At 46.0% G+C, this 20,980-nt stretch overlaps 1 protein-coding gene across 1 annotated transcript in view; it reads left to right on the top strand.

Annotated features, from left to right (window-relative positions):
* PRKAR1B (protein kinase cAMP-dependent type I regulatory subunit beta) overlaps positions 1-20,980 on the top strand; it is a 112,784-nt gene that overhangs the window by 4,272 nt on the left and 87,532 nt on the right. The window contains exons 2-4 of the mRNA XM_075565485.1: positions 4,391-4,590; positions 13,379-13,549; positions 18,594-18,685. Coding sequence (XP_075421600.1) covers positions 4,417-4,590; positions 13,379-13,549; positions 18,594-18,685 — 437 coding nt within the window. The 5' untranslated portion in view covers positions 4,391-4,416. The remainder of the gene's footprint in view (positions 1-4,390; positions 4,591-13,378; positions 13,550-18,593; positions 18,686-20,980) is intronic.

The following is a 20,980-nucleotide window of genomic DNA, read 5'->3' as shown; positions in this document are numbered from 1 at the left end:
GCAGCCGAGTGCAACTGCTCAGTAATATTCACATGTGATGTGTTGCAAAAGTCATCCCCTATATCCTGTCTACCCAAGGCCGTGTCCATAGTCAGCGCAACGGCGCGAACGCCGCAAACAAAAGGCCGTAAGGCAATGAGCACGGCCATAGAGTGCGCACGAGAGCGACGCCGCAGAAGAGTTTTCCGCGAGACAACGGTTTTTGATTTTGTCTCACGACGGCCGGGTGACGTGCGCGGTTCAGCCAATGAGGGCGAACCGCTCACGTGACGTCATGGGTACGCCTCCAAGCTGTGAATCATTGCTGATCTTGGACGCCTCCCCGTCACGCCTCCTCCTCCAGCACCCTTGGCCACGGATCGCCTCTGCAGCAGGCACACGCGACGCCACGCGCTCCATCGTGCATGCGCGCACGCCTACCATGTACAAGGCCTAAGAGTAATATAATCAGTAGGTTCCTTACAATTTGGGATCTCACCCCGGATTAGGGTTGAATTATATTCAGTGTAGTCAGGTCGCCCTCTGCCAAGGTGCTGCCGTGATGAAAGATCAAATGCACCCATTATCATAGGAATCGCCCAACTTCACATTTCGTGTTCCAGCTTCAGTAATAGTGTTTCACATAGAATGACCCAAGTATACCTGATTTTTTTTTTCAGCACTCATGTTTTTATTTTGAAATAATGAATCTATGTAAATAACATCTACTGATATTCATGATGGCACTTGGATATTAAACTCTTGTATTTTCTGCATTGATCTGCCTCTGTAATAAGAAAACAGCCGGTATCTCTCAAAACAGCTGCAAACACGGACCTGCTATGTTTTATTTGGACTTGCTGGGCTATGTGATTACTCCTGGTAGTGCGCGGCATGAGATTGTTAGAAATAAACTCTTGTGCATTCACAAAAAGTTAAATATCAGTTTTCAGATGGACGCCCATCTATGCCAAGCAGATTTACAGTTTTGTCTCCCAAAAGGAGATCAAAATGTAAATATCAGTATTTCTCTACACACACACACACACACACACACACACACACACACACACACACACACACACACACACACACACACACTCTTACCTTGTGGATGGTCAGGCCGGACCCGGTGTCTGTGAGAGGCCCGGACGCCGACGCTGCAAGTAGGCCTGACCTCTGGCCAGTCCTCAGCTCTCCCTCACTCTGTCCCATGCCGAGCTTCCAACGTGTCGCGCGACGGGCCTCTCTGACAGAGTTTCCAAATAGAGGATAGTCCAGTTGAATACTAGACACCTGGCAACCCTAGTCCCAGGAGGTCCCTGCAGGCTCTGCGTCCAGCAGTATATAACAACAACACTATGTGTAAGATAGATATCTTACACAAGAGCCCTCACCTTGCACTCCTCATGACAGAATAGGAAAGAACCAATTTTCTTGCTGACTTCATAGTCAGGGAATATAGATATTTGTACTACTTAAAAGAGGCATTCCAAAGTATGTATATATTTATAAACACCAAACCATATATATGGTATTTGTCTCCCACTAACACAAATGAATAAAACTAATTTATTGATATAGCATCGACGTGTGTGATAAATATTTACAGTGCAATAAAATCCCCTAGTGGCAGTTACAGAATACCAGCGTGACACATTTGTAACAGTCTATCAATAAACAGTATTTATTGTGTCTGGTAATTAATATAGCTAATCATTAGCCTTCCACTCCGACCATAGGTTTTATATGCTACAATTAACAGCATGACTAATTTAGCCAATTATACCAAGTGAATACCGGTGTAATAGAGGTATTCAAAAATGTTGATTATCCAAATGAGAAAATACTGTAGTGAAAAGCCATATATCTCAGAGGCGCAGTCTCCCCTCATAATCAAGAAATATATTCAGTATAATAATCTCTCAGTTGACACTAATGTCTAATAGTATTGATGTCCACACAAGATGTTCCACACATGCATACAGAGTATTCTGTGGGGTACACCCTTAATGGGTTAAATCTAACTGGGTGCAGTGTTATGGCAGCAAGAACGATTAGTGATAAATAATCAGCTAGGTTATATACTTAAAAGTGTAATGCTTTTTCAACAACCGCTATACATACTGATCAGCAAACTATCTCAGTTGACACTAATGTCAGTTGTGGTAATAACCACACAAGATGTATCACACATGCATACACAGTATCTTTTTGTGTGCACCCTTAATGGGTTAGGTATAACATTTTGTCAGATGCACTGTTGTGGCAGCAATAACGATTGGTAAATGATAAGCAAGCTTTAAATTCTTAAAAGTATAAGGCCTCGTTCAGGGTGCCAGAGGCAGGAGTTGGAGGGCGGGCGTTCGCGAGGGCGGGCGGCAGTCTGCTGGGCGATGTGTGTTCATCCCCAGCAGACTTTTTCAGGAGTTGGGGAGGGGGCGGGGCTACAGACCTGAGGTTAGGGATCCAAGTTGCAGTCTTGAAATCATTCTCAAGAATGATTTCATTGGCTGCCGAGGTCCCAGTGACGCTGCTGCAGCTTCAAAAAACGACTTGGGTTGTTTATTGAAACTGTAGCCAGCGTCAACTACGTACTTCGGAGACAGGGCAGCTGCTACCCTGACAACCAGTATTCAATTTGAATACATTGTGTCCCACGGCAGCTCGCACGGCAGCACGCCCTCCCTCCGAAGCCTGCACCCTGAACGAGGCCTAATGCTTTTACAGTTAGACAACCACAATACACACTGATAAGTAAGCTGCCTAAGCGTGTACCCAGCTGTTTTGGTATTGACCAAGGTAGATCGAAGACATCGCAATACCACCTGATCTGCGGAGTGCCTTAGAAGTATCCGCCACCCACTAAGAACGTCACCATCATTAAAAACCCTCCGCACGTTTCGTGTGGCTGCTCTCCCTTCATCAGCGGAGGAGCCAAGTATGCAGTGTCGCCACGTCTTTAAGTGCTCTGTATGGTGAGAGCATCAAACTAGATACACCCATCCCACGGAGGGAAATGGAGGTGTGTTAGTGGAAGACAATAAATACCATATATATGGTTTGGTGTTTATAAAAATATACATACTTTGGAATGCCTCCTAAAGTAGTAGGAATATCTATATTCCCTGGCTATTACGTCAGCAAGAAAATTGGTTCTTTCCTATTGTCATGAGTGCATGATGAGGGCTCTTGTGTAAGATATCTATCTTGCACACAGTGTTGTGATATATGTTTAAAACCCCTCTGCACCGGACATTTTGTTTCATATATTTTCTCTAATTTTGGCAGAGCGGATAATCACAGACAGTAGATTTCCTGCGTCCTGCAGGCCTGGGGAACCGTACCAACTAGTGTCCTTCTAGTTGGGAAGTGTCTCTCCTCTCTGGCAGCTTGCTTACTGCCATATACATCCCCATGCAATCAGCTCAGTCACAGTTAGGTGCACCTGCAGACTGCCTCTCCGGAGAAGTTAACCTCGCACCCTGGAAAGCCTGCGTAAGGCAACCTGCTAACATACAGAGTCCATGACTGTCACAATATATATACAGGCATACCCCGTATTAACGTACGCAATGGGACCGGAGCATGTATGTAAAGCGAAAATGTACTTAAAGTGAAGCACTACCTTTTTCCCACTTATCGCTGCATGTACTGTACTGCAATCGTCATATACGTGCATAACTGATGTAAATAACGCATGTGTAACAGGCTCTATAGTCTCCCCGCTTGCGCACAGCTTCGGTACAGGTAGGGAGCCGGTATTGCTGTTCAGGACGTGCTGACAGACGCATGCGCGAGCTGTCGTTTGCCTATTGGGCGATATGTCCTTACTCGCGAGTACTTAAAGTGAGTGTCCTTAAACCGGGGTATGCCTGCACAGTGCTTTTTCCTTAGAAAAAAGGGTGAGGGAACTCTGACGTGAGAATGGGAGTGAGGGGGGTAAATTATTCTTGGACATGCGCAATAATATACACATTTATTCAACATTTGTAGATTATCACAACAATGCTATAAAGTTTACCACATGGTCTATGAAAACCGGTACAGGAACTACGTTCCACCGCGTCCCCCTGAAAAAACACCCTGTTTTATATATATATATATATATATATATAAATATAAATAAACATGTATGCAGCTTAAACAAGGTTTTTACCATTGACCCCTATACACGTATTGACCGAGGCCGGATACTTTGCGTGGGGCGAAGGAGAAGGCATGAGAAAATAAGTCGCGCCTGTAACGTGGCTCGCAGCAAAGGATTATGGGAAACGCAATTAAAGACAGTGACAGTAATGGGCATATCAACGATGCCTCTGCTGAATGAACGCATTGCATGTGCCACTGGCAGCAAAAGCCTGAAATGCATATTCTGCACCCAATTATTTACAATATTATTTCTCCCTAGGCTTTGTTCCTGCGCACGTCACAAAGATGGCTGCTTTGTCCTCCTCCAATATAGAAGACGAGAGTTTGAAAGGCTGTGAAATCTATGTGCAGAAATACAGCATCCAGCAGATTCTGAAAGAGTGCATCGTGAACCTGTGCATTGCAAAACCAGACCGTCCCATGAAGTTCCTGAGAGAACACTTTGAAAAGCTTGAGAAGGTTAGTCACTTCAGGGGGCTGCTTGTTTGATGTATTCAATGTATTTCTTCATTAAACTGCATTTATTCTTATTTGTGGTAAATTGTTGAAATATATATTTATAGTTAAACCAGCAGTCTGTGCTGATTGCCGTTAGTTTTTACATGTGTTATGCTTTCTTGCTTCTTTTGCTCTTTCCAACACAGTTTTTATTTCTAGGATCTAATGTTCCGTTCAGGAGATACAAGCGTTTGCAATATTAAATGTCTGGGAGGTTAAAATGGAGCTCTCCCCAGAGCCCAGTGCGGGTTTTTTTACATGGATGGGAAGCTGGGGGACCCATACCAGAGCTGCGTTAATTTCAGCTCCGGCGACTTGCTGGTTCCCGAGATACTTGCTGGGAAAGGTGGCGCCAGTCCCATCCCCTCCAGGGGAAAGAAAATGGCTGTTTACATCTCCCGTGTTAGGCCACGTCCATCGTTAGCGCGACCAACCTTGCGTGCGGCATGATCAAAATGCAGTGCCTCTATGAGGCCGTCCTTAGAGCGCGCGACGAGAAGCGCCAGCCGGGTCACGTGAGCGGTGCGCCCAATGAGGGCGAGCCAGCTCCGTGATGTCACGGCCATGCCACCGACACGCCCCCTCACCGCGTCCACCTAGAGCGCACAAATCGCTCCAGCACGGTCACGCGCGCACACCATGGACGCGGCCTCACGCATAATCCTTTGCGGCTTCCTATTGCTCCGCGTGACGAGGGAGATTTAAGTGCGTGGAAGTAGCAGCTCTACTTGTGGTTTGCCAGAGCGGGAATTAGCTGCTTTAATACGGTACTGTTTGTCCTGCTGGTGGTAGTTGAGTTGTTTGTAAAGAATTTATGATAATCCACACCAGAGGTGGCCAACTCAAGGGCCACCAACAGGTCAGGTTTTCAGGATATGCCTGCTTCAGCACAGGTCTCTCAATTGGTCTCTGCTTCAGCACAGGTGGCTCAGAGGCTCAGTCTGTGAGTGGCTGATTGAGCCACCTATGCTGAAGCTGGGATATCCTGAAAACCTGACGTGTTGGGGGGGGGGGGGGGGAGGCTTGAGAACTGGAGTTGGCCTCCCCATGTCCATGTATAATGTGACACAGCTGCCTGCCACCAGACTGACCCATAGGCTGCGGCCACGCTAGCGCTGAGCGTGCTGACCGCACGGTGCTCGCCGAGGTTAGTTTTGCCAATTGAAATTGTCTCGTCCCCGTTCATGTGGTGCGTAAACAAAAAAGAGAGACTTTGAAGCGGGCTCAACTTGCCCGCAAAGCCCCCCCCCCTGCCGTGTGCTTGCGAAATAGCCAGGACACTCGGCGTTCATGCTTGGGGAGCTGGTGACGTCTCAAGCATGAGCGCGGTCAGCGCCAGCGGGGCCGCAGCCATAGGAAGGAATTAACGTCTTGCCTCTGAAAGCTTCAACGCTATTTTGTCCTCCTTGAAATGTAGACTCCCCATTGTACTTCTGGTTGACATCTGTGGAAAACTTGCCGGTTATACTCCTGCTTTCCACCAGAACAATCTAAAAGCTAAAGGGGGTATTATGTGCATGAGGAGAGGGGGGTATTATGTGTATGAGGAGAGGGCGGTATTATGTGCATGAGGAGAGGCGGGTATTATGTGCATGAGGAGAAGGGGGTATTATGTGCATGACGAGAGGCGGGTATTATGTGCATGAGGAGAGGGGGGTATTATGTGTATGAGGAGAGGGGGGTATTATGTGCATGAGGAGAGGGGGGTATTATGTGCATGAGGAGAGGGGGGTATTATGTGCATGAGGAGAGGGGGGTATTATGTGCATGAGGAGAGGGGGGTATTATGTGCATGAGGAGAGGGGGGTATTTTGTGCATGAGGAGAGGGGGGTATTATGTGCATGAGGAGAGGGGGGTATTTTGTGCATGAGGAGAGGGGGGTATTATGTGTATGAGGAGAGGGGGGTATTATGTGCATGAGGAGAGGGGGGGTATTGTGTGCATAAGGATAGGGGGGTTATTATGTGTATGAGGAGAGGGGGGTATTATGTGTATGAGGAGAGGGGGGTATTATGTGTATGAGGAGAGGGCGGTATTATCTGTATAAGGAGAGGGGGGTTATTATGTGTATGAGGAGAGGGGGGTATTATGTGTATGAGGAGAGGGGGGTATTATGTGTATGAGGAGAGGGGGGTATTATGTGTATGAGGAGAGGGCGGTATTATCTGTATAAGGAGAGGGGGGTATTATAACAATAACATCACCTGGTCTCCTGGGTGAAACACTCTCATGTGAGCATTCTGATTGTAATGTCTCTCCTGACTGTCCTGGGCTGATCTAAGATTCTCCCTGGCAAAATGGCCGACCACATCTAGGCGCTTCCTAAGGTCTAGTACATATTGCAGGGTATTCTTAGAAGGGGACTGCTGTTCCTCCCAGGACTCCTTTAGGAGGTCTAGGATACCCCGCGGTTGGCGGCCATAGAGCAATTCAAATGGAGAGAATCCTGTGGAGGCCTGGGGAACTTCCCGCACTGCAAACAGCAGAAAAGGGAGAAGTTCATCCCAGGCTCTCTTTTCTGAGTCTACAAATTTCCTCAGCATCCCTTTTAGAGTTCGGTTAAATCTTTCCACCAATCCGTCAGTCTGTGGATGGTAGACCGATGTCCGAACAGACTTGACCTCTAGTAACTTTAAGACATCCTGCATCAGTTTAGCCATGAAATTTGTACCTTGGTCTGTCAACATAACCTGGGGAAGTCCAACCCGTGAGAATAGTTCCAACAACTTGTTGGCTACTTGCTTCGCCGTTGCTGTTCTCAGGGGGAACGCCTCAGGATACCTTGTTGCATAGTCCACTATTACAAGGATAAACCTGTGTCCTTTTGCAGAAGGTTCTAGAGGTGCTACCAAGTCTACCCCAATCCTCTCAAAGGGAACTGACACCAAGGGTAGAGGAACCAAAGGGGCTGGTTTTTGTCCTTTTGGACCAGTTAGCTGGCACTCCGGACATGCTGCACATAGCTTAGCAATATCACTATGCATCCCTGGCCAATAGAATCGGGATGAAATATGGTCCAATGTTTTATCCCTGCCCAGGTGACCACCCCAAGGGACAGTATGGGCTAGAGTGAACACAGATTTAACAAACGCCTTGGGAACCAATATCTGTCTGGTGACCTCCCCTGTTTGTGTCTGCCTATTCACCCTATATAGGATATCCTTTGATAGCTCAAAATGGGGGAATACTATCACCCCCTGTGCATCTAAAACCTGTTCATCAATTTTCACCACCTTGTCATACTGTCTAGCAAGGACTGGGTCTTCCCTTTGCTTCTGGCGAAAGTCAGGGAGGTACAGGTCTGGTAAATCTCCAGGGCCCATATCCCCCTCCCTTTGGCCATCCCCAGCCATCACTTGTGACCTCTGACTACTCGAATGGTCACCTTGAGACCCAGATTTCTGCAACCAGTCCTGTTTGTCCAAGCGTCTTTGCTTCCGAGTCTTTTGAACCCGGTGTCTACTGGGAAAAGGGTCTGCCGAGAAGGGGAACAGTTTGCCAGGGTTCTCCTGAGCCCCAGAAGGAGGTTCCTCGTGAAAGACTGGGGCCATTAGGTCCGCAAAGAAAGGCCAGTCCCGACCGAGCACAACGGGGGCAGGGAGCCAAGGAGCGACTCCTACTTCGAGGTAAGCCTCCTGACCTTTTACCTGTAGCCGGATTTTGGCTGTCGGATAAGGTTTTACATCTCCGTGTATACATTCTATGCTCCATGGTGAGTCAAAAGAACACACGTTGGGCGGTAACAGTTCCTGGAGGACCAGCGTTTTCCCAGAGCCCGAATCTACAAGGGCCTGGATGTTTTTTCCCCCAATCAGGGCTGGAAGTAGCCAGGGCTTGTAATTTTCCCCAGAAAAAGCCGAGGCGACGGTTCTGCTGAATGAACAATCCATCAGTGGACAGTCCACATACTGGTGGCCTTGTTCTCCGCAAGCAGAACATGGAGAGGGTTCCCTCGCTGGAGGGGGCTGTGGATAGCGCTCCGCTGGACCGGTTACTGGAGACCAGGCATCTGGTGGGTCCTATGGGCGACGTCTTCGGAAGTTCCTCTCACTTTGCGACGAGCCGACATCCGGAAGGAGATAAGGGTCTCTGCGGGGACCCGCATTTGGACTCCGTCCTTGCTGGAACGACTGCTCCTTCCTTTGGACTTGGCGGTTCCGTGACGGGCCGTAGGTTCCCCATTGATCCGACCTCCCTCTTTGGGCGTCCGCAAATGCCGGTGGAGTCGGGTCCAGGACACTCTCCTGCTGCTCAGCCCCAAGGAAGTTCTCCACGAGTCGGACCGCCAAAGCTAGGGTTTCAACAGTGTAGCGTTTTACCCACGAGCGTGCGGGAGGGGGTATTACTTGTAGAAAGTGTTCCAAAACCACCTGCTCAAGAATTGCCTCCTTAGTGCACTCCTCGGGTTGTATCCAGCGCGTACACAAGTCCAATAATCGCTGAGCGAGAACCCGGGGTCTCATCTTAGCGGTGTACTTCATGTTCCGGAACTGCTGCCGGTAGGTCTCTGGGGTCAGACCTAAGCGATCCAGTATGGCAGCTTTTACTTGTCGGTAGTCCATTGCCTGATCTGTAGGGAGGCCCTGATATGAGGCCTGGGCTTCTCCTATGAGGAGCGGGGCCAAAGCAGTTGCCCAGCGATCTGCAGCCCAGCCCTGAGCTTCGGCGACTCTTTCAAATGTTAGTAAAAAAGCCTCTGGATCCTCGTTCGGAGCCATTTTCCTCAGGAGTATCGGGGGTCTGCTGGCCAGTTCTGCACTGGCAGACCCTTGGAATTGGGTCAGCAGCTTGGCAATCCGCTCATCCTGTGCTGTCTGTAGTCTTTCATCTCTCTCCGCTTGCAGCCGGGCCTGCTCGCACAGAAACGCTTTCAACATTTCTTCCACTCGTGTGTGTGTGTGTGTCCCTTTAACTGCAGGAGCCTTTTGAAAAAAATCAAATCTCACTTCTTGACAACCATATGTTGCAGGGTACATGCAACTACACACGTGGGTTTCTTGACAAGGCTGTTTTATTTTGCCTTGAAAAATATTCAGCACATAAAACAAAAATAGCTCTTTTTCAGCAACAAACGAAAATGGCTTTTCCTTCAGCAAACCGAACAAAACAGTTTCTCTTTAGCAGACAGTTTATATATATGCAGCTACCCTTTTTCTATGCAGGGGACAGACAGTTCACAGTTTCACTACTTTGCTACCCAGACCTTGTTTTCAGGAATCACTTTAGCAGCTTACTCCTCTCTCATCAACAGCAAGCTCCCTGTGTCTACAACCTGGGTTTTAACACACCTTGATTAGGCAGCTGGGATCCAACTAATTGTCCTGAGGTTCCCAGCTGAAGTTTAACCTAGTCATTGCTGCACTGCAGACTAGACATAGGTTTTCCAGGCATATAACTGGTGGCTTTTATTTACCCTGTCACAGGGCGGCAAAAATGTAAATCCGCCACTGTATCCAACCCCAGGATTTTTTTTTCTATAGTGCTAATTATTGCTGATGCATTAGAAATTGAAAATAACATAATGTGGAAATCTATTAGGTACAGAGGAAGAAATGTTTTTGTAATAGTGGGATTTAGCTGACATTGTGCTGTTTGTTTCCGGTGTATACACAATTTCTATGTTAGCTCTATTAAAAAAACAACATATGCATTACCCAGAGAACACCATGAATTGGCGGAGAATTCCGCCTACAACATCACGCAAACCACTTGGAATGAAACACGGCATTGTGCATCGAGAACTCCGGGCAGCAAACCAGCACGGGTCCAGCGTGCATTGGCAGGACCGGCAGAGCCGCAGACAGATTTTAGTTGTTTGTGCTCCATTATCATTTTCCAACTCACGCCTCTGCTCCACTCTCCTTTCTCTCGCCAACCAAACCAGTTCCATTACTTGCTTGCACCCCGGGTATAAGTAGACAGGATTTCTAGCTCTTCTGAATTCTCCGTACCATTCTCCGAGAGAGATGGCTGGTTGTCATGACAACAGAAGAATGGCGAGGCGGTTACTGGAAGGGAATTCTGCACAAGGTTTTATAGCAAGTCACAGCATATCTCATAACTGTTGCATGAAGAACTAAATCGCCTGAAAGACTATTTCTACTTCAACTTGCTGCAAGGCGACTTGGCATATGGGACATGAGGATGTCTTGCAAAGAAACCAGCCCTGGATATAACCTGTCTGCCAATGGAAGTCAGGAATGGAAATCGTACCTGGGCTGCAGGCAGCAGTGCTTAGAAAAGCAGCCAATGATACCGCTGCTGTTTATTTAGGGGGACTATAGAGCAGAGACTAGAGTTGTAGCCGAATCACATGGTAACTTAAGCAATTGAATTTATTGTCTTCATATTTTCACAGTATGTCAGATTTATTGTCTTACCGTAATGTGTCTCTCAGCTTACTGAAATGTTTACAATTTGTGGTTGTAATGCCTGCAAAAAGTATTCAGCTGTACTGCACACTTAGTTTTCGTGGTTTTGCAAAGGCAATATGTACGTTTTGATATAGACAGTTCCTGTACATGTACTGTAGTTATTTATTCAGAAACATATCAGTTCTCTTGGTATAAATGGAAATCTGTAGCAAACTGTTGGTCCTTGATAAGTCTACAACTGATGCTATACAGATTGGTTCATATTTGCTAGAAATTGGATAGAGTCTTCTAATCATCATCACTATTTACGCATACTGACAACCTTAACATCCTCTGCACGTACTGTATCTCTTTTTGATAACTGAAAGTAATTCTCACAAACATTTCAACATTTCATTATGGATATGCTAATCCAAGTAGAAATTGGTTTGACATTTACCCAGTACTACAAACTAGTGTGCAATCATGTGGATCTACACCAGGGGCGGTCAACTCCCGTCCTAAAGGGCAACCAACAGGTCAGATTTTCAGCATATCCCTGCGTCAGCACAGGTGGCTCAATCAGAGTGACCTGTGCTGAAGCAGGGATATCCTGAAAACCTGACCTGTTGGTGGCCCGTGAGGACTGGAGCTGGCCACCCTGATCTACACGGACTTGTTTGAGCGCTGTCTGTCCAGTTTTACACAAACAAGCCAAAGTACTATTCCTTGAATGGCTGGAATAATTGAAGTACAGTATGTATGGGATGGAGAACTTCAGTTTGGAGATTCTGTCTGGAGATAAAGTCAAGTTTGCTGAGTAAATGTGTCCAAGTAATTTCAGGACCGGTTTCAGGAAGATGGTAACATTGGGTTCTTTACCTTTTTTGCATAATTTGATATAATTTGTGCATTGGTCAAAGCTGTTCTCTGCACTAGACATGTGTAAAACGGCCTAAAATGCATTTCTGACATTTTAAACGGTTTTGTTGTTTTTTATATCAATTTCGACTTCCTGCAAAATGTTCCGCCAGCCCTCCAAGGGCTAATAATATCGCCAAATGCGTAAGCTTTAAGCAAACTATCGCCAGGCAATACACACGGTGTGGGCGCTATTTCTAGTCTCAGCTGATCTGGCGATTTTTAGACATTTTCGCAAATTCGCCGATTAAACAAAATTGCAATGCACACCGACTTAATGCTTGGTGAGTCGCTTGCTAACTCTGACCTAGCGACTCAAACATTACGCCGGGCCGTACTCCCCGCACACGGAAGGCCGCAGTCCTGGATCGCAGTGACCGTGTTTACTTGCTTAGTAGAAATAATCTTAGCACAAATATCAATAAGGGTGCAAACTGTGAGTGCTAATGGGCAAGGTAATGCTGTTTAAAACAACCCCATTTCTGCCAGCGGGGCAGCAACGCATGGCAAAGCAAGGGTTAAAGTCCCATTGGATTATACCACCAGTGGCCAACTCCAGTCCTCGAGGGCCACGAATAGGTCTGGTTTTAGGGATATCGCTGCTTCAGCACAGGTGGCTCAATCAGTGGCTCAGTCTTCAACTGCACCACCTGTGCTGAAGCAGGGATATCCTTAACCTCTGGCCTGGTGGCCCTTGAGGACTGGCGTTGGCAGCCCCTGGACACTACGTTTGGGGAAATGAACATGCAGACAGTATCACAATGTTTGTTCGCTGCAAGCTTCTTTTTTTGGTGTTTATCACTCTGAATCATTTAATGGGGGTCACTGAGAGGAATTTTTTTTAATAGCAGGCACATACTGGCTGTCACCACTGATTGTTGCTGCTTCAGTTCAGCAGCTTTATGGCAACATATGACTCAGTTTGCTGGCTACCGAAGTGACATTGAGTCAGATGAGATCTGCTGCTTAAGGCTTGTAATATAGCGCGCACGTTTAGTGTCTATAGTGCAAGCAGTGACGCGCGCGGCTAGGAGGCGTGGCTATGATGTCACAACGTTACACTGTGATTGGCTCACAGCGTCAAGTGGCGCAGCAACAGCACAGAAATACAAATTTGTTGTATTTCCTCAGATCTGCTGCGCCAACGCTCACGGCCGTGCGCGCGTCTCAACTATAGCAACGTCAGGGTCACACAGGCAATTATCATTGACGGTAGCGCATGCGCGCGCACTATGTTACAGGCCTAATACAGCCCCAGTAGCAGAGTCATTGGCTTGAGGACTGGAGTTGAGCCCCCCTGTTAAGTGATTCCAATGTAACCTTTCTAATGCCAAAGTGTTCTGCACAAGGACGCTGTGCAATACGTTGGCATATGCATGAGTGAAATTCCCCATTGTGCATCATACTGTTCCTAAGCACATATGCAGGGATCTGTATTTATCGTGTCCTCTTTTCCCTCCCCCCCGACGCGTAGGAAGAATGCAAACAGATTTTGGCTCAGCAGAAGTCAAACTCTCAGTCGGACTCGCATGACGATGAAATATCTCCCCCACCCCCCAACCCTGTGGTGAAGGCTCGACGCAGGAGAGGGGGTGTCAGCGCAGAGGTGTACACTGAAGAAGATGCCGTCTCATACGTTAGAAAGGTAACCCTGATCATCCCTTCCATCAGGTGACAGCCACTCAGCGGTCATAAAGATGTATTTTTAGGGAAAACAGTGCATTTTTTGAAGTTAAACTTCTTTAGTGGCACCTAGTCAATTTTGATGGAACAAAACTCCTTCATGGAGACGAAAATGTGAAGCGGAAATGACGTCACATTCCTAACGGCCGCTCCTAATGGCCGCCGCTCCCCCCACACGCCCGCTGACATGCTGCGCATGCGCAGTAGTGATGGCGCTGCTGATGGACGCCACGCATGCGCAGAAGCGGCTGGCAGCGGCGCCGTTCCCCCCACACGCCCGCTGACATATGCCGCGTATGCGCAGTAGTGATGGTGCTGCTGACGGATGCCACGCATGCGCAGAAGCGACTAGCATCGCTCAAACAGAAGCAGAGTTCTCCGGCGCGCATGCGCAGAGGCTTCTGGAGCTCGGCAGTGCGTCGCACATGGGCAGCAGAGGAGAAGAGGACATGGAGCACAGACCACCCACCCACACCCCCTGTGTCACACACACACACACACACACACACACACACACACACACACACACACACACACACACACACACACACACACACACACACACACACACACACACACAATTACACACTGTCACACACTATTACACACAGACACACACAGACACACACAGACACACACACACACACACACACACACACACACACACACACACACACACACACACACACACACACACACACACACACACACACACACACACACACACACTGTCACACACACACACTGTCACACACTATTACACACAGACACACACTATTACACACACACACACACACACACACACACACACACACACACACACACACACACACACACACACACACACGGAATTCACAGTTAGTGCGAATAGCTAATACAGGGGATGTGTGCCGAGCACGCGTGTTCTAAGTCAAATTTATTTGCGTTTTGTCAATGAAATAGTTTTTTTATTTTTAATTAAAAACATCACCAACACAAATACAATTTCTGTGACAAAAGTCAAAGAAGTTTCACTTAACATGCGCGTGCTCGGCACACACAATTTTTTTATTTTTTAGATTTGATGTCCCACCTAGTTCTTACCTCAATGGATAACATACACACTTACTGGGTAATTGATATTAAATGTTAAATGTACACCTCTCTCCCAACAACTTCTTTACCCCTCAATAAAAATCACCCCCACAATTCCTCTATTCACACCCTCTATCTACTCCTTCCTGCTGCTGGGTATCTCCCCTAAGCCTGAACCCAGACATACACACCTGCTCTCATCCACACCTCCCTGCCACATCTTTCCCCGCTAATGGTGTTAACCTTCTGATTTAATCCTGACCAACCTTTAAAACTCGCCTCACAAATCAAGCATCCCAATAGCCCGGACTCATTGTCCCACACCCACATTCCTACCACCCATTGTGACCAAGCACTGCCATCTACTGCACTTATTCCCCCACCTGCTGTCTCTGTAACTCTCCCAACATGCCACTTAGATTGTAAGCTCTTCGGGGCAGGGATTTCCTTTCCTATTGTCTGATTTTTGCTGCGCTTATTGTATTATTATAATTGCCTGTACTGTATTCTTTGTCAAGCGCTGAGTACACTTTTGGCACTATATAATTAAAGATATTCATACATACATACATACATACAAATGTTTAAAAAGGTTACACTAGTCTGATTGTCCTGTGGCGATCCATTTACCTTATATTTTTGTGACTGTGTTTTTTCGAGTGGTTAATTTGCTTCACCCCTAACGAAACAAAACCACGGACTGCTTCACTGCTGGAGAAATCAACACTTACACTAACAATGTGACATTCTTTTTATATTGTCACAACGTAGGAACAAATTCAGATTCTGGTATTCTAAAAATGACCAACTAGAGATTCATTTGGCAATTTAAATGTCTGTTTATCCCAAAAGCCGGAAGGTTCATTAATCTCTGCGCAGAACGAAAAAAAACAAATAAGTACCATATTGTAAAAGAAATAATTCGAGTTAAGGAATCACGTTGTATGGATCGCTGTAAGGATGATGCTCTAAGCTGGTGTTTGCTACATGTAGGTGGAAATAGCCCGTTGCAGCAGCCTTTTTTCTTTGCCCAGAGCTGCTTAACCTCTGACCGCAGAGCAATCTTTTCATGACCCCAGGATATGGCTTTTGTCTTGAAAGGAAGGATGCATCGTTTCTGAGAGAGTGAGAATTGTTGGATGTAGTTAGCAAGTCAGAGGATTTTTCTACATGTTGACAGCCTTCAGGGCATCAAATTGAAATATCCAAGTACATACAAGTCACGCATCTCTGCACATATTTTTTATTTATAAAAAGGTTTCACCAGGAAGTAATATATTGAGAGTTACCTCTCATTTCACGTATGTCCTGGGCACAGAGTTATAACAATACATGGTTATATTAAAAGAACAGAGGTTATACAGTCAATTCACAGACATTTCATGGACAGATAGAGTTGGAAAATTGGGTACAGTGGGATAAAGGGCTGGTGAGTTTCAGATTGAAATACAGCAGCTTTAACATCACCAAACGGCAGCAAATCGCAGAAAACGGCTCACACCCTTTAGCTGCCCCTCAGCTGCACCAAAGGATATTCGCCTTTGGAGCAACACAGATGTACACTGGGGTGGTTCAGATTGAATGCAGCTGCGAATACAGTACAAAGTTCTTTGTCATCTTGGCTCATTAACATTCCAGTGGGTGGGGTTGACGTTCCACAAAGTACAAGCAAATGTTAACCCTTAGCACGCTGGTCCTGTGCAGAGGGGAGCAGCTCTTGGGGAGCCCCATCAGACTGTCTGCCTTTGGGGCAATGCAGATGTACACTGGGGTGGTTCAGATTCAATGCAGCTGTCAAAAGTGAACAAGTGCGCTAAAAAAGAAAATATACTCACTTGAAGTATGTGTGTACATAAAATCTGTGATTAAAATGTGATTTGAAAGGGACAAGTATATTATAAATATAGTATAGTAAATTGTGAATAAAAGGTGTTTTGAATAATAATCAATTCAGACCAATAGAAATGTCCTTGTCAGGCCATATTATGAAGTATTTACTGTATTAGTATCCGTGCTGCTTAGTGGCGGAACTAGTCAGTGGTGAGCCTCAGTGGAAGTAAAAATAAAGAGGCCCCCTTCTCCTCCAGGGGCCCGACCTGTGGAGCAGGTCCTTAGGCAGAAACAGAGGGAGCTCACCCACCCAGACGGTGATTGCAGAAGTTGGGCCTGACTTCTGGTGGGGTTATCTTCCGTATCATCTGCGTGGGCTCCCTCTGTTACCGCCGGGTAAGGCCACGCACCACATGTAGGGCCCAGATAGGGATGTGGAGAGAGGGGAGCCTTTAGAACTGCTAAAATAAGTGCTGGAGCAGCATCCCAGTGCCAGGAGAATGGGTCCCTAAAGGTGGTGGGCCCGGGTACAGCCAAATCGGCCGCACATATGATCATTCTGCCACCGGTGTTGCTCCAATATGAGGTTCCTCCACCAGTGCTGCTCCAAAATGAAGTTCATCCACCGGTGCTGCTCTAATTTGAGGTTCCTCCACGGGTGCTGTTCCAAAATGAGGTTTATCCACCGGTGCTGCTCTAATATGAGGTTCCTCCACTGGTGCTGCTTTAATATGAGGCTCATCCACCGGTGCTGCTCCAATATGAGGTTCCTTCACAGGTGCTGCTCCAAAATGAGGTTCATCCAATGGTGCTGCTCCAATATGAGTTTCATTCAATGGTGCTGCTCCAATATGAGGTTCCTCTTTGGTCTCCAAGTTGGATATAGGGATAGAGCGCAGACAGGAAATAAAAATAGAACTAGTGTGCATCGTTTTTTTTTTCATTTTCAAAAAAGATTTAAAAATTCAAATGTACACTCCCATTTGGTAAGAATATCCCGGCATGTATATAAACACCAGGCACCACTGTTCACCTCCTCCTGGGGCTTTTGGGATAGGTAAACGCTACTCTAAGATACCATTCCAGAAACCTTGCTCTCTCTAGAACCGCTCCATGTGCGGCGTCTCAGCCCGTTGAACTTGCCCTTTTATGTCACCGGAAATACGCCATCGACTCCCTGATGAAGCATCTGGTGTTTATATACATGCCGATATATGCTTATCAAATGTGAGTGTAACTTTGGCTTTTCGAATCATTTTTTAAAATGAAAAAAAAGATTGACTCTATTTCTGTTCTACCTTTGTGGATTTCCCGTTTTGCAAATGTTTTCGTTTTGATATAATTAAACCGAATGCATGCAACATGTAGAATGTGAGTACAGGCGGTCCTCGGTTATCCAACGGAATCCGTTCTGGAAGTAGCGTTGGATAGTGAAACCGTTGTAAAGTGAGTCCCATGTTAATCAGTGGCGGTGAGCGTCGGATAACTCATTCAGGCGTCGGAAAACGGCCCGTAGGGTTACATTGTAAAGCGTTGGATATGCCATTCGTTGTAAAGTGAGACGTTGGATACCGAGGACTACCTGTAGAATCAAAAGAGGGAACACTTGTGTGAAGACCTGTTCTAGTGGTGAATGCTAATAAGAAGGGGTGAGCACCACACAAAACCTATATGGCAAACCTACCGTGGGATTATTGGGTTTAATAACTAAATTACTACAGCCGTGCTACATGGTGAGCTTGTTCAAATGATTGGAGTTGCAGCGCACAGCAAAACTACCACTGTTTAGCAAACAATACTAAAAGAGTTTATTTATTTACTCTATTGAGACATAGCCTTGGAAAGCCCTAATGGTATAGTGATACTTGCTACAAATATAAAATGCTGGGAGATAATATTCATAGTTTCAAACAATAAAACAATGTGTTTTTCATAGAAAGTTCACTGTATGCGGATATGTTTCTTTAGCCTCCAAAGTCATTATTCTACCCTAATATACGTGTGTACATGTGAAAGTGCCCTTTTGTCGTTCTTTACAGAATCCATCTGCTTCCCATGCCAGACACAAGAAAATAATATCTGGTTCTGTGGTTTTTCCGCAGGTTATTCCAAAGGACTACAAGACGATGACTGCCTTGGCCAAAGCAATTTCCAAAAATGTACTCTTTGCCCACCTCGATGACAATGAGAGAAGGTATGAAGCAGGGTTCTAAGCTCTATAGTTTGGGGTCAGACAGGAGGAATAGGGGGAGTTTAGGCACGAAGAAGGAACATGCTTTTTTCTTGTCTACCATCCTAATGCGTTCGCCCGTCATTATTTGGGGTTGAAGGCTGTAAAGAAACTGACACAAGGTAGGTAGATAGCACATATGAAACAGAAGCTTGGTAGAAAGATTCATTCTCTGCCATCTCTCAGCAAAAAAATGAGGGGCGTAAAGACTTTGGGTGCGGCCCTCCATTTATGTATATATCTTTATTTATATAGCACCATCCAGGTACATAGCGCTTCCCAGCAGTAATACACGTGACATAATAACCTAACACATAATGGGAATAAGCGCTTCAGACATGAAAGTAACAGTTGGAAAGGGAGTCCCTGCCCCGAAGAGCTTACACTCTAAGTGCCTGAGATACAACATTATCATCGTTTTAATATCACATCAACTGACAATAAAGTTCCTCCAGCATTAAAAGAGTTAAAACGAACAAATTTCTGCAACAAATGACAAAACATCTCTGCTACCACTTGGGGATAGGGTAACCCTACCACATTGTGCCCAGAGATTAATGAGTTGACTTAGTTTATTCCGTATTCAGTCAACATTGCTACATGTAGAGCCGAGAGAGAGCAGCACCCGTAAAGGTCACGGGCGGGTCACGGTCACCGAGGTCAGACAGTAAGAGTCACGAGACAGGGTTCTGGAAATGTCGCACTAAGGAGGCATCTTTATTGTAGCAACCAAACACCGACAAGATCACACACGCATAAGAATTGCTAAGGAAATAAAGGTCAATGGTCTTTGACCTGAGGCACAGCTTGGACATCTGTGTCCACTGTGCGTCTTTCTCTCTCCCAGGCTCTCGGTAGCAGCCTTGCTGGCGACAGTCTGAGAGTGGTAACTTTCACGGTCTCTCTTTAAAGGGGAAATCCCTCCTAGGAACAAAGGGAACTCATTCCAGCGACATGTTTAAGGGGTCTCATCGGGGTGATTGATACCTTTTTTTTTTTTTTTTAACCCAAATCTGACACCTATAAGTATGTATGTATGTATGTATGTATGTATTTGTGTATGTGTATGTATGTGTGTATGTATGTATGTGTGTGTGTATGTATGTATATGTGTGTATATGTGTGTATGTATGTGTGTGTGTATGTATGTATGTGTGTATGTATGTGTGTGTATGTATGTATGTATGTGTGTATGTATGTATGTATGTATGTGTATGTATGTATGTGTGTATGTGTGTGTGTGTATGTATGTATGTGTGTATGTATGTATGTGTGTATGTATGTATTGTATTGTATGTCTTTATTTATATAGCGCCATTAATGTACATAGCGCTTCACAGCAGTAATACACGTGACAATCATATAAATAACAAATAATACAAATAACAGGTCATGGGAATAAGTGCTTCACACATAAAAGTAACATTAAGGAAGAGGAGTCCCTGCTCCGGGAAGCTTACAATCTAATTGGTGGGGAGAACGTACAAAGACAGTAGGAGGGTGTTCTGGTAAGTGCGTTTGCAGGGGGCCAAGCTTTATGTATCGGGTGTATAATATTAGCCACGGTGCTACTCATAAGCTACACTCTTTAAGCAAGTGTGTCTTAAGGTGGATAGAGAGAGTGCTAGTCGGGTACTGAGGGGAAGGGCATTCCATAGGTGTGGGGCAGTCAGTGGGAAAGGTTCAAGTCGGGAGAGGTATTTAGATACAAAGGGGGTAAAAGTATGTTTAATGTATTTATTAAAGTGAGACTTGGGAGGGTGTTGACTTCCTCTGGCTCCTCCCCTTTGTGTGAGGTCACTATGTGATGTCGGATGTTCGGAAACTGCCCAGCAGTTCTGAAAAGGATGGCACAAGGGTTATTGTTTGTGTGATAATCCAATTCTCGGGAGAGGGTATATAACTTAGGTTTCCTTCTGTGGCAGCCAAGTCCTCTTTACATACCAGTTTTGTGTCATTTCATCTTTATAGCTAGGAGTTGAAAGCAGCACCTGTACTTAAGCAACCTCCCTGACACTGGCTGAGCACAATGTATTGGTTTTAGCATCTGGGTCATTGCAGTTAGAATCCTGGTACTACTTACTGGTGTTCTAGTACAGTGCTTCCCAAATCCAGTCCCCAAGGACCACAGTGCAGGTTTTAAGGATATCCTCACATTAGCATAGGTGACTCAATTATTTTGACAGAACCACCTGTGCTGAAGCAGGGGTATTGTATCCTTAAAGTCTGGCCGGCTAAGGGTCCTTGAGGCCTGGAACC

Source organism: Ascaphus truei, chromosome 11 (assembly GCF_040206685.1).
Source record: "Ascaphus truei isolate aAscTru1 chromosome 11, aAscTru1.hap1, whole genome shotgun sequence".
Classification (NCBI taxonomy): Eukaryota; Metazoa; Chordata; class Amphibia; order Anura; family Ascaphidae; genus Ascaphus; species Ascaphus truei.
The sequence above is the reverse complement of the archived record's forward strand: the minus strand, read 5'-3'. Positions and strand labels throughout refer to the sequence as shown.